This window comes from Archocentrus centrarchus, chromosome 3 (genome assembly GCF_007364275.1).
Source record: "Archocentrus centrarchus isolate MPI-CPG fArcCen1 chromosome 3, fArcCen1, whole genome shotgun sequence".
Classification (NCBI taxonomy): Eukaryota; Metazoa; Chordata; class Actinopteri; order Cichliformes; family Cichlidae; genus Archocentrus; species Archocentrus centrarchus.
Window position 1 is genome coordinate 31,542,797 of NC_044348.1, and position 13,610 is coordinate 31,556,406.

The 13,610-nt window shown below is 42.5% G+C and overlaps 1 protein-coding gene across 3 annotated transcripts in view; it reads right to left on the reverse strand.

Annotated features, from left to right (window-relative positions):
- akap13 (A-kinase anchoring protein 13) overlaps nucleotides 1-13,610 on the reverse strand; it is a 123,827-nt gene that overhangs the window by 75,634 nt on the left and 34,583 nt on the right. For all 3 annotated transcript variants that reach the window (XM_030757781.1, XM_030757764.1, XM_030757772.1), the window contains exons 3-5: nucleotides 13,256-13,409; nucleotides 8,195-8,349; nucleotides 7,446-7,617 (exon numbers count right to left, since the gene is read on the reverse strand). In XM_030757781.1, the coding sequence (XP_030613641.1) occupies nucleotides 7,446-7,617; nucleotides 8,195-8,349; nucleotides 13,256-13,409 (481 nt within the window). The remainder of the gene's footprint in view (nucleotides 1-7,445; nucleotides 7,618-8,194; nucleotides 8,350-13,255; nucleotides 13,410-13,610) is intronic.

The window sequence follows — 13,610 nt, forward strand, 5'->3', positions numbered from 1 at the left end:
AATTTAAGCCCATTATTGGTCCAGTATATCAGCTGGACTGCTAATAACACCATCAAACACTGCGATCCTCCCCTTTACACGTTCACAGAGACACTATAACAGAGATTCATGGACAGACACACACACACACACACACACACACACACACACACACACACACACACACTCTCCTCCATCTCTCTGCTAAAGCAACAGGTTGCCAGCAGTGCTCTCTTCAGTACTAAAGCCCGACTGAGGCCTGTTGGCTCCTCGTTTCAAGTTGTGTAATTAATTCTCTGTGTGTGTTCACTGGAAAAGATTATGAAAACACTTCTGGGTCTACAGGAGTTGCCCAAACTTTTGTGTTATTATTAATCTGTTTTACTGCCCAACCACTGGCAAATTTATTGTCAATTTAAGAGGGCACGCTGACATAAGAATTCCCCAGCTTAAAGTTAGAGGGAAATCGAGTCCTGGAGTGCAACAAATGATCAATTGGCAACAGAAAGCAGAACATGGAGCTCACTGGAGAGAAATTAGAAAGTAATAAGTTAAAACTGGTATTTGAAAACACCCGACAATACTGCGAGTTAAATGTGATGTTCACCTTCAGTACCCAGACGTCTTTAATGCAGAGTCAGTAAACTGCATATAGAGTGCTTTTGTTCATCGGCCCAGCTGGTTTGTGGTTATTTATAGCAGCAGAAACTATCGTTGCAGATTCCTCTGGACGGTGTTTCTGCACTGTTGTTTATTAGGACGACTGTTTTTGTTCTTTAGCTTTCATTTGTCACTGCCTACGAGCAGAGGAGTTTCTCCCCGCAGTACAGGAAACCCGATTTATTTGCACACACTCAGATAAAATGTAAGGTTTTTGGGTTAGGCGCAAACAGGATGTTCTATATAGCAACTCCTCTGTGATTTCTTCTGGGACTATTTTACCCTGCCTGGTGTAGGTTTTAACGGCGAGATATGATCAGCTGGAAAAGAATGAAAAAATAAACTGCTGAACAATTGCTCGAGAACAGGGAAAGGGGCAGAAAACACATTTTCCTCTGTGTTATCAGCGCCACAATAATCGTTAGGCAACAGTCACAATGCCGGTCGTGTCTACTGATGAGAGGTTTCAGTCCATTTACCGCAAGCCTTTATGAACAAGCCTGCCCTGATCAACCTCAAGCTAATTGGTCAAATTTAATGCTCCACTTGGCCGAGCTGGGCCAGCGTGGAATGCGAGGTGCCAAACAGCAGCAGGAAATGCTTTACTGCTGGGTCTGTTTGTGGTTCCTCAAAACTGGCTGCCATAACAGCCATGTCATTTTCATATTATGAGTGCCAGCTAGAATATACATGCAATTTTAGCTTCTGCTCCAGGACTGAAATCACCAACACAATGTGAATGATGAATGATCGGTCACAACAAAGCAGCCTCACCGTGTCCTGGCAGAGATCCTGGCTTCTTGCTGCTTCTCCAATTATTTGGTATAATTATTCATCAGAAAACTGAGCCCAAAAAAAACCTGACAGATTCTTGTACCCAAAAGTGAGATTTTACTTTTGTAGATATTCAGTCTACCATGAGAGAAAACAGAGGAAAGTGGCTCTCAAGAACTATCAGGCAGAAAATTATCGTCGGGACATTATCGCCTCATTTTCATTTAGCACCATCTTCAGATTAGAGTTTGAATTTGTCCAAAAAAACATACCCAATATGGTACAAATCTCTGCATTGGGGAGGCACCGGGTCATCATCTTTGCTGCTGTTTAAATGTGATGAAAAGGTGAAAGAGGGTAAAACAGATCACTTATTTTTCTATAGTAAGGATGTCCTCTCCGGGTACTCCGGTTTCCTCCCACAGTCCAAAGACACGCACTTAGTGGGGTTAGGTTAACTGGCCTAAATTGCCCATAAGTGTGTCTGAATGTGAGTGGTTGTCCGTCTCTCTGTGTTGACCCTGTGACAGGCTGGCGACCTGTACAGGGTGTACCCTGCCTCTCGCCCTATGACAGCTGAGATAGGCTCCGGCCCCCCATGACCCTGTGGGTGGATGGATGGATGGATGGATGGATGGATGTCTTTGTGCCACTGGCACAACAGGGAGAATAATTTATGATAAAAAATAAACTGACATCTGTCTCAGCCTTACTTTGTGTGCAAAAACATTAAACTAAACTGGGTAAAATTGCAATTATAACACCTATATAAGCAATTATCACGTCACCTTTGACACTGGGAATGTTGGCGGGACTAATGGAGGTGTTAGCAGGGCTGCAGACTCTTTGTCTTACTGATGAATGAAGTAAACGACTGTGGTCTGTTACAGTAGTTGACTAGTGAATTTAAAGGCCACAGATCATTGAGTCGTCTACTTTGATGGCACTGATTGACAACCCGTGGGCTAGAGATAATTTGACACCTGTTCAGAGCCGGCGAATTGTCGGGAACTGTCAGCCATCTTTAATGACATGCACAGTTTTTCCAGGTGAAGCTCCCAGACGACAACAAATGGCCGGCTACGGTGAGAGCAGTGAGTGCTGTGTGCCCACAGCGTGAAGGATGACTGAGATGAAGCACCGTCACCTCCACCTATAGTCTGCTGCTATCCATCATCTGACAGATCTGATAAATGGAGAGCGGAGTCGTGCTCCTCTTCCCTCCCCGCAGCTCGGCACCACTCAGCGTCTTGCATTGAAGCGGTGACATATTGTGAAGCAGAGCCTATTAGAGCGCACATCACTCACCGCAGCATGAAGCCGCCTTCCACATCAACAACATGACAAGTGACTTCAACGCAAAGAAGCCTGTGTGTGTGTGTGTGTGTGTGTGTGTGTGTGTGTGTGTGTGTGTGTGTGTGTGTGTGTGTGTGTGTGTGTGTCCATCTTTAATAAGCCCTGACACATTTCACAGTAACAACTGGATCGTATCTAATTGCAACAAAGGTCAATACAGATAATCTGATTTTTATCAAGCCGAGTTTTCTTCTCAGAACAACAATAAATTAAACATTTTAAGAAGTGTGTGAGCTTTTGATATCCACTGCACATTTCCTAAGTCTTCCCAACTCTTTTTCTTTTTTGTCTAAAATCTTGCTGGCTCTTCTGGTTTGGCCTAATTTACCAAATCCAGTTTTAACCATTAGCTATTATCTTACAAATAGCCGGAGGCTGAGGCAGAGCTCTAACTACTCCCAAAAGCCTTGTTTATGCTGTTTCACAGAGAGCAATTACCTCGCAGAGTTTATCATCTGCATTGGCTCGTTTGGCTTCCTTTAACTGATTAAAGTTGTCAGAGTCAATGACTGGAGAAAATTGGCACTTTGATTTTAATAAAAATTTATGTTTGTTTCCACTGATGTAGCAGTTTCTCACAACCCCAACAGCTCAGGCTGCAGCACAGGGATACTCAACCCTATTTGTTCACACTAATACCAGAGTTAGAGAGAAATCCATACAGAGGTGCGTTTTAGACCCTGTAAATACACCAGTGTTCAAACACAGAGCATCAACCTCAAAATGTGCTGTTTCTGCTGGATTTTGATTCGCTGAAGCCAAATATGACAAAACAGCTGACTGAAGAAAAAAAAACTGGATTTATTTTAAAGCCCAGCTTGCCAGGCCCAGTCCAGACACTGTGCACAGGTTGAATGTTGCCACATGGAGAAATGTCAGTTGCATCAATTACCTCAAATATTATCACATGCAGACAGTTGGGTTTAATCACGTAGGCTACATGTTTGTGTGGATGTTTCTACAACCAAAACTTAATTATTTAATAATGCAGGGCACCAACAGGGGAAATGCAAAGGTTTTATAACTGGTGCAGGAAGGTTGCTTTATATGCTTTAAAAACATGTAACTTTATTTTGCAGCATTGCATATTTCCTGCTGCTAAGATGGTCAAATCCAAGATAAGAATGGACAGAGGTCAAAGGTCAAAATAGAGATAATATAATTTGCAATTCATACCTGATACAGTTCGAATTCATAAAAACCCAATTTAATCAAAATTGGATGAATAATGGATACCGAGTAGCATTCTGAAAATTAGCACCTACCTCCATTTAGGCCATTTTTGTCAGAATTTACAGATCTGGTTTCAGTTAAGAACCTTTGGTCTTAGAAATCATCATGAAAACTTGAACCTACCAACAATTTTAAGCTTTATTTCCTTTTTCAGCAGCCAAAAAGTAAGACTACATTTATTTCAGAAGCATTTTGCCTGCAGAGAGTGGCGCAAAAAGGGGGTGTTCACTATATGCAATGCACAGGGGTGCCGCACAAGAGGGGGGCGCCAAAGCGATGTGGGGAAAATATTTCTCTAGTTGCATTTTCTGTATTTAACAGCTGCGCATATGACATGATCAATAACAGAGGCGCAGCGCTGATTAGGCGCCCCTGCGCTCCTTCACCTCCCCTCTTCTTGCCTGCCCCCCCCACACACACACACACACACTCACAAAAAGGCGCTCCAGTGCGCGCTTTCGAGAACTCGCTTGGTCGCGACTCTTTCCATTTGAATCGTGCTATCATGTGACGACAGGTAGCTAAAGACGGAGAGTCAAAAAAAGAAAGCTCTCCGGGGCACAAAACAGAAAACGGAAGAGAGGGGAGGATAAAAATGTTGTTGGGATGAAAAAAAGCTTTTCAAAGTGGTTTAAAGACAGTCGATAAGTTATGTCATAGAAATCTTGTATGAATAGGTGAGATCTGCACACATGAACACAGTAAATGTTGAGAGGGTGCGGATGGTGAGGTGTGTGTGAGCGCGCGCACACTCATGGGTTGGGGGGGGCGCCTAAAAATGTGTCCGCATACACCTCAGAAAGTATACAGCTGCGCCCCTGCCTACAGACCAGAGTGACTGCCATCAGAACAATCCAAGCATATGGAAATATTTCTTACAGATAAAATAAACACACACAGGTGACGATGTCACGGTGTCAGCTGTTGCCTTTAACTGCATAAACTCACTGTGAGAGAACTGAAGTCATTATTAGATTGTGTCAGAACGGCGCTCCACAAAGAAAGAGTGCGATGGCAAACTGATGACAAACTTTTGGTAGCATTTAAGCTATAAATGGTACCTGTCGTACATTATTACGTTCTTAAAAAAATATCTAAATATAATTAAATAACAATAACTATCTTTTTATAAATTTCTTCTTGAGATGCTAGGCACTAAAGAATATCTATGATGCTCATTTTCAGAGCCATATTATTACTGTTGGACTCTCCCAGAGCAGCTTTGCATGAGTAACAATACTTTCTTTTTTTTTGAGGTGCAGGCCGTCAGTTCATCCGCTGTCTGAAACACACAGTTCTATTTCCCTCCGCCCACTCTTTAAGCCAGCCTTCTTCTGATTGGCTGCCCCTCACAAACCAATGAGTTAACAGCAGGTTGCTGCTGAGCCAAATATGCATTTCTGAGATGAGTATATTAAGGATATCCATGTGCGTGTGTGTGTGTGCGCATGTGTGTATTATATAAAAAAAAATGGGCTATATAACCTAAACACTATATTGTTTAGGTTAAACATGGCCATGTCATGAGAATAAAGGCATTTTAAGTGCCATTAAAAGAATAAAGAGTGCCTTGGAGACCTTTGATTTTTAAGCCCATATGTATCCCTTTCAAAAGGCACCTCAAACAAAAACCATTTAAATCCAGAATATGCTCCTACTTAAATACTTTTCCAGTGGATAATAGGGCCCCTTTAATGTAAAGTACCACTGGGGGAAAAAGCGTGATATTCCTCTGTAATGCAGGTCCGTCAAAGCTGGATTTGCACTTCTGCACTGGATTCTTATCGTCACTTACTGCATAATCGAGATGCCACTGCTTCAGTGTGAGCAGCTGAAGAGGACGTCATTAGGTGGTATCCAAAACATCACCGGGTGTTTCAACCCTTAACCGCACAACCTTCAAGTAATTAGGAAGTCAATGGTGTTGAAATCTCTGACCATGAGTTCCAGATGTCCAGCTCACCTCCTGCCATATCCAACAGAAGGTAGTTTCTACTGCCTCTCAAATTCTACCCACAGCTGTTTTTAATACCCCCCGCCCATATTACTGTACCACCATCTATGTGGACTGCACTAGCAAACACCTACACCAAACTTCCACAGTAAACAGCCGCGCTTGCCACCATCTCTTTTGCACTCCAGGAAAAAGAAAATCCTGCCACTTCTTCGCCTTCGACTTCGTCATCTCCACCCACAAAGAAGTCCACAAATGTCTTTCTGATTCTTCTGTTCAGCTTTGACAAACACGAAACAGCCAGTGTAATAAACCAGCAACAGTAACACATCATCTCTGTCACAGTTGTATCCTTGTTACCAGCTGATAGCTTAGTTGATCTTGTTTTCACCTTGTGAGTCTGTGAGTGTGTCCTCAGGGCAAAATCAAACCTACTGCAGCATGAACTACAACAAATGGGAGTTTGAGTCCTTTGCTTGGTGTTTATACACCTGTGCTGGGGCTGACGTGTCATTGTGTCAGTGTTGCAACTATGCAAGAGCGACTCAAAAAAAACTTTACAGCTGTGTAGCTGAGATCAAAAACTGCCAACAAAAGACCACGAACCGCTGAAGAGGGAGTGATCAGTCTGCAGAGGTAAGTCGCTACCACACATACCTCCATCGCTGATACTAGATTTTAACTTTCACAGTGTCATGCGTTTCCAGTTTTTAGGAAATTGTGTATTTCTTCGGTTTAAAATGAAGATTTCAATGACTTAAATTATAAGCTGGGAGCTGAAATGGTTCCTGCTGGGTTTAGGTAGCCAATTTAAATTTACAGACTGTGAAGGTCAGACAGAAGCGGTACCTTAATGTTATTTCTTTCCCAAAAGCTGTGTCATAACCAATTTCAGACTAGTGTTGTGAGACTGGATAACTTCTACAGTCGCACAGGCTAAGTTCATCTGTCAGAAGGGGCGACAGCCGACTGTGATTAACCCAAACATCAGCGCTCCCGCTGTCGTAATGTAAAATGTATTCAGTTCCACTCTGCCGTCGCGGTAATGGAGGCGGTGTTCCAGAGTGAGAGTGCAATATATAAATCAACCACCAGATTTGTCTATAAAAGTAGAAGTTAAATGGAAGTCACTTCCAGTAACACAAGCTGCAAAGCACACACACACACACACACACACACACACACACACACACACACACACACAGAGGCAGTAAACTGCTTGATACATCCATGTGGTCCTCTGCACTAATCAGCAACAAAGACTTGTTGTTTTGACCAGTAACTACAGTGTCTCTCTTCGAAAATGCCAAAAACAGAAATCCTCAGTCTTCCTAGTTTGCTGATAACTCCTCAACATAAATGAAGCCACGCAAACAAACACACAAACAGCAGTGCCATGTGTGTCATTACGCGGTATACAACCATAATTTGTCAGTATGTGCTGAGATGGTCTGCCAGTTTCAAAGGGTCTGCCGCCCTCCAGCCTCACCAGTGCTGCTGGCTCGTTTATTCCCCAGTAAATTCCATCCTGGAGGTAGTCTGAGGTGGTGCAGGGCCAGCGCCAGGTTCTCATCCAGACGCTCGCACTCCTGCAGGGGAATCTGACACTCATCCAGCAGCAGTGCTCCATCGAGGCCATCGGCGCGGCCCGCTGTGCTCACCTGTGTGGAGTGCGATTACAGGGATGAGTCAACTTTTACAGAGGTTGAAGTGTGGCTCAGACTAATGGGAGCACTCATTTTTAAGGCACTCGGCATAAAAGCATTAACCAAATGCCTTTGAATAATGAAAGATGTAAATGGAGGAAGAAACATCCACATGAGTGTATAAGCACTAAGCTCAATTTGGGGCTGTGCTGTTTTGACAAAAAAACAAAATCATGCTCAGATTTATAAATTGAAACATGTTCCATTAGAAGATTTAAGTTTGAGTGCTCAAGAAAATTATTTCATCTTGTCCTCCTCCTCAGAGAGGCAAACTCATAAAATTTCTATGGGATGATAAACTGTGCTGAAAAGAATTCATTAATCGAACACCGAGGACTGTCAGACGTTAGTCCTCGTCAGGGAAGAAACAATAACACGGCAGCCTTTTGTTTAACTGTCACTGCACACAGAGCTGGATTACTTGTAACCAGTGGTAACCACTTCTTTCCAGTCCTGTGACAAGCTTCAGTTTCTCTGTTATTTTACTGATGACATACAGTAGGAATAGAAATGACTTGTCTTTGTTGCTCACCAGGAACTGGGCCATGTCAAACGCCAAATCCTGAACAAAGCTGAATCGATGCTCAGCCAACGGGGCCGCGCGAACCAGGCGGGACTGCGGGTCCTCGGGGACACCTCGGGTGACTGAGCACAAGGTGACCAGCACCACCTCGCAGCAGTCATGAGCTACGGGAGTACAAAAGACACAAGAGTGAGAAGGGAGAATGAGGGGATTACACAGGTCTGACTCGTGGAGGACAATACCACAGTGAACAACATTTTTCACAACGACAAACAGATTATATTGTTTTGGCTTTAAGCAGATGATCTTGCTATAACCTCACGTTGTATTAGCTTTAGCAATAACACAGTAACACAATTGACAATATTTCCAATAAACAATAAAATGTTGCTGCCCTTGCTAGTCAACACCAGAAACAGTAGTCACCTAAACTAATTATTTATAGTTTATTGATGTACAATGCTAGCTAACTGAAGAGTCTAAGACGTCCTGAGACCATTCGCTACGGCAGTCCTGGCAGATGGAATCAAAGTTGCAAACAAGGTGGAAATTAATTACATTTAACATAAGGTACGGTAGATATATATATTTTTTTTGTTTTGTAGCCGGCCTGATTTCCAGATGTGTGTCTATGCGATGGACCCAATGAATTTATGGTCGCAGCTAGTGTTAACTGATAATTAAGCTCTTCACCCCGACATCCACAAAACTAAAGCCTTGATTTTGCTCTGTTGCAGACGTGGACAGGTGGAGACATGATGGCTGAGGTGTCCCTCACATTATACCTCCGTGAAGGTTACTTAAAGTGCGCTGCCTGGGCCGTAGCTGCTGTACTGTAACATAAAATTACGTGTCTGCGCAGTCACAAAAAATAAAAAATAAACGAGCACTCGCCCACACAAAATTTTCTACATGCCGATACTATGCTGCAATAGAACGGAATATGACATATATAGTCCGGATACATTTTATGTTTTAAAAAAAAACAAAAACAACTAAATGATGGTAGCTACATCCATCATTTACATACAGTCTATGGTTAAAATGGATCAAATGTGACGGAGAGGTGATGAGAGGAAAAGCAGGGTGGAGACAGAACAGGTCCACACAGGATGATGCAGACATTCCAACATAATTCATGCTGCGACCTCAATTTCACAAGACATATAGTCCATGCTGGTTCATAACAACTGAATACAAGTTATTAAGTCAGGGGTTAATGTTATTAGTAACACCTGTGCAGATTCTTCAAAGACAAATCGAATATCGGGTCTTTATTTTAATTTACCCTAATAAGAGGAAGCCAGGCTTAAATTTCACTTATGAAAAGTATTTTTATTCAATTTAATCACTCAGTTATGCACTACTGGCATAAAATGGTGAACTAATTTTGTCACAATGATGAGCCACAACAGAGTGCAGAGGTGCATTCCTGATTTAAATCCTAATTAATACTAATAAAAACAGATTATTATTTCACTTAATGAAACATGTTAAATTCTTCTAATAACCATTTACTCACAAGTCAAATATGACCCAGCAACAAATTAACATCATTACGTGTCAGCAGTTAAGTGACAGTTTATGCAAATGACTGTCACAACAAAACGAACAACGCACACTGTAGTCCACAGCGGCGCTGTCCCCGCCACGGGAACTCAACCTCCTACTCCGAGCCCCCTTCCTCCTCCCCAGGAAGGGAAATATATTAAGTGGGAATCAACTTATCCATCGGTCCATTTTCTTAACCACTTATTCAATTCAGGGTCACGGGGAACTGGAGCCCATCTCAGCTGGCGAGAGGCGGGACAGACGGCCAGTCCATCACAGGGCTAACTCAGTTAGAGAACTCCATTTTTACCTCTTACTTACCAGATTTACATACGTCTGTTTTATTTGCATCTACTCTGTGGCATTCTGTCATTTACGATCTGACCAGTGTGTGTGTGTGTGTGTGTGTGCGTGTGTGTGCGTGTGTGTGTGCGCGCACTTCTGTTTCAGTGGGTGCCCTGCTCCATGTGTAAAACCCCTCCTATTGCCCACCAGCAGAGGGGAGAGCCATGAAATGAAGATAATGATATATGAAAATTTCATACTGCAGTGGTTATTTTCTGGCATGCCCCCCTCGAGCAGCCAAAACACATACAAATGACACACAACTCACTTTTATTGTTTATTAACAATGAAAAAAAGAGCCATAATAAGTTTTTCTTAAACATGAGTTCATATTATCAGTGAAACTGCACAGGAATACTTTTTAAACATACGTTTCCCTAAAAAAAGAAAACAAAATCATTACTTCACCCCGTTTTCCCACTCCACACTTTGAAAACCTCTGCATTACTGTAAGTGTAACAACTGCTTTCCAGCGTGTGGTGTCAAATGGAGTTTTCATTTTTGTCTTGGAAAAAAGAAAGAAAAAGAAAATCCATCAGGGAAAACTGCCACGGTCCGCCTGCCCACTCCCAACAAGATGTCAACCACACACGGCCAGTTTCCAAACTGCCTGACTCGGAATTATTAAGCACTGCACGAATTCACAGTTAACTTGTGGATGACTCCATGTCACTATGCACTCTGCAAAGAGATCAACCAGATGTGCACATCTGTACTGCCCTTTGGTTTGAGAGCAAACTTCATGTCATGTCAGATCCACCAGCGCAGTCAGAGGGCTGCTGGGCAACTTGATAAATATTGCCTGGATCAGGGGGATCTTACTCTAAAGTAGTGATTCAGTTCAGTAGATTCCCAGGTGGGAATTCTATCCCACGACCTGGTTGATCCTTTGGAGCCCAGAGTGGCCTGATGGAGAAAGCAATGAAGCAGAGCTAATCTGCTGGTAAAGTGACACCTCCTCCCACCAAACTTCAGGCTTTAATTCAGCCTCTTTTGTGTGGAAGGTAGACCCTTGAGGAAAAACAATGACTTCAATATTTTTATATCTTAAGATGAAGTTTTATAACATCAACATTTTGATAGCATCCACGCTTGTTACCACATCCAGACATGTGACCAGCGGGAAGCTCAGATGTTCTCCAAGAGCTTGAGGGCAGATTTTTATGATGTAATATCTATTCTTAGAAAGCCCAGGATGTCTGGAATAATTTAATATTATGTTCTGACCAGTCAGTGACTAAAAATATTAAATTAATGTGAACTTTGTGCACATAATATAGGTGCAGTGTAACTATGACCTGTGGCCTTTGATGTCAAGGCTTCATGTTGATGGTTGTTCATTTACCCAGAAGAAAGTAGCTCAAAGAAACAACTCAGGCCAAACATGTTCCACTTTGCAAGTCGAAAAAGTGGGAAATGCTCCAAGAGGAGTGATGAATGGGATAAGCTCTAGAAAGTGAAGTGATTCCTCTCTCCCCAAAACAACACATTAGTTTAAAATTAGGACCGGGGTAGTGGATTATAGGCAATAATAACTCCTGGCAGCCCCATGCTTTGCGTGTGATGCGGGGGCAGAATGGCACCATCCTCTTCTTTCATGTAATTACTGTTTAGAAAAAGTCTGCACTACTTTGGCTGGTTTAACACCTCTTAAAATGAATTTGGGATACAGCGCATGATGAATACAGAAGAATTTAAAACCACCTTTCAAGATCATGTTCAGATTTATTTTGTATTTTGACTCCATCTCACGCCAACACAATCCAGTACGAGTGATCTGCCATAAAGTCTACTTTGATGATGGCTATAAAGGTTTAGCTTTGAGGTAAAGTTACTGTGGGGGGCTTCTGTTTCATGTATGTAAATACGGATACTGTACTGAATTACAGTAGACCGGACAGGTGCTAAAGTAAAGTGACCACTAAGTGTATAAAATACATTCAATTTGTTAGGTACACCTGTTCAACTGCTCCGTAGTGCAAATATTTAATCAGTCAATCATATTGCAGCAACTCAGTGCATTTATACATGTAGATACATTCAAGACAACCTGCTGAAGTTCAAACCAAGAATCAGAACGGGGAAGAACCGTGATTGTCGGCACCAGATGGGCTGCTCTGAGTATTTCAGGAACTGCTGGAGGTTTCTTCCTGTTAAAAGGAAGTTTTCCCTTCCCACCGTCGCCAAGTGCTGCTCATAGGGGTCGTTTTGACTGTTGGGTTTTCTCTGTAATTATTGTAGGGTCTTTACCTTCCAATATAAAGCACCTAGAAGTGACTGTTGTGATTTGGCGCTATATAAATAAAACTGAATTGAATTGATTTTCCCACACAACCTTCTCCGGGAATTACAGAAAATGGTCCAAAAAAGGGAAAATATTCAATGAGCGGCAGTTCTCTGGGTGAAAATGCCTCGTTGATGCCAGAGGAGAAAGGCCAGGCTGCTTCGGCTTGATAGGAAGGCAACACCAAGATATGCAAAAGGCCAGTGTAACACATTAAACCTTGAAACAGATGGGCTACAGCAGCAGAAGACCAAACTGGGTGTAACTGCTGTCAGTTAAGAAACGGATGTTACAATTCACACAAACTTTACAAAAACTGGACACCAGAAGATTGGAAAACACTGCCTGCTGTGATATTCGGATGGTAGGGCCGAAGATTTTGACGTAAACATGAAAGTATCCGTCCTCTCTCGTGTCAACGGTTCAGGGTCTTCTTGGCACACTTTGGGTCCTTTAGTGCCAACCGAGCATCATTTAAACACCACAGCATAACTGAGTTTTGTTGCTGACCATTTATGACCACAGCATACACCCCGTTTGATGGCTGCTTCCAGCAGGATACTGCTCCATGTCACAAAGCTCAAATCATTTCAAACTGCTTTCTTAAACATGAAATAGGAGTTCATTGCACTCAAACAGCAACAGAACACAACAGAACATCCTTGGAAAGTGGGGGGAATGCATCATGGTTGTGCAGCCGACACTTCTTAAGGCAAACGAGGGTCCAACCAGATACCAGCAAATTAATGTTTTGATAAAGTAGCTGGTGAGTGTACTTTCCCAAAGAAATTCACTTTAGTTTTAATTAATCCAAGCTAATCTTACTTAAAAGTGTATTAAAAACATGCGTTAAATGCAGTAGGTGGAGCTGCCTTCCCTCAGGTGCTTACCGGGACACAGCGCCTGCAAGGTGTCATGACTGCTCCTCAGGGTGCTGGTCAGGTGCCTCTGTGTGCTGCCGGCAAACAGCAGGAAATAGTCCACGCCCTCCTCACCGGCAGCCAGCTCATCATCGCTGAGCTGTACTGTGATAACACAATGACCCTACAGAAGCATCCAGACAGAACGGCAGGAAGGAAAAGGAAAAACAGCAGAGAAAAAGAGTAGACGTGTTTATAATGTGAAAATAAATGGGCATATATTATCATTTAATCATGTTGATATGGAGAAAATAACTTTGTAGTAATTCTGACTTTCACAATGCGATTCATCATTTTCTTCTCAAAATAAAAAAACAACTTTGTA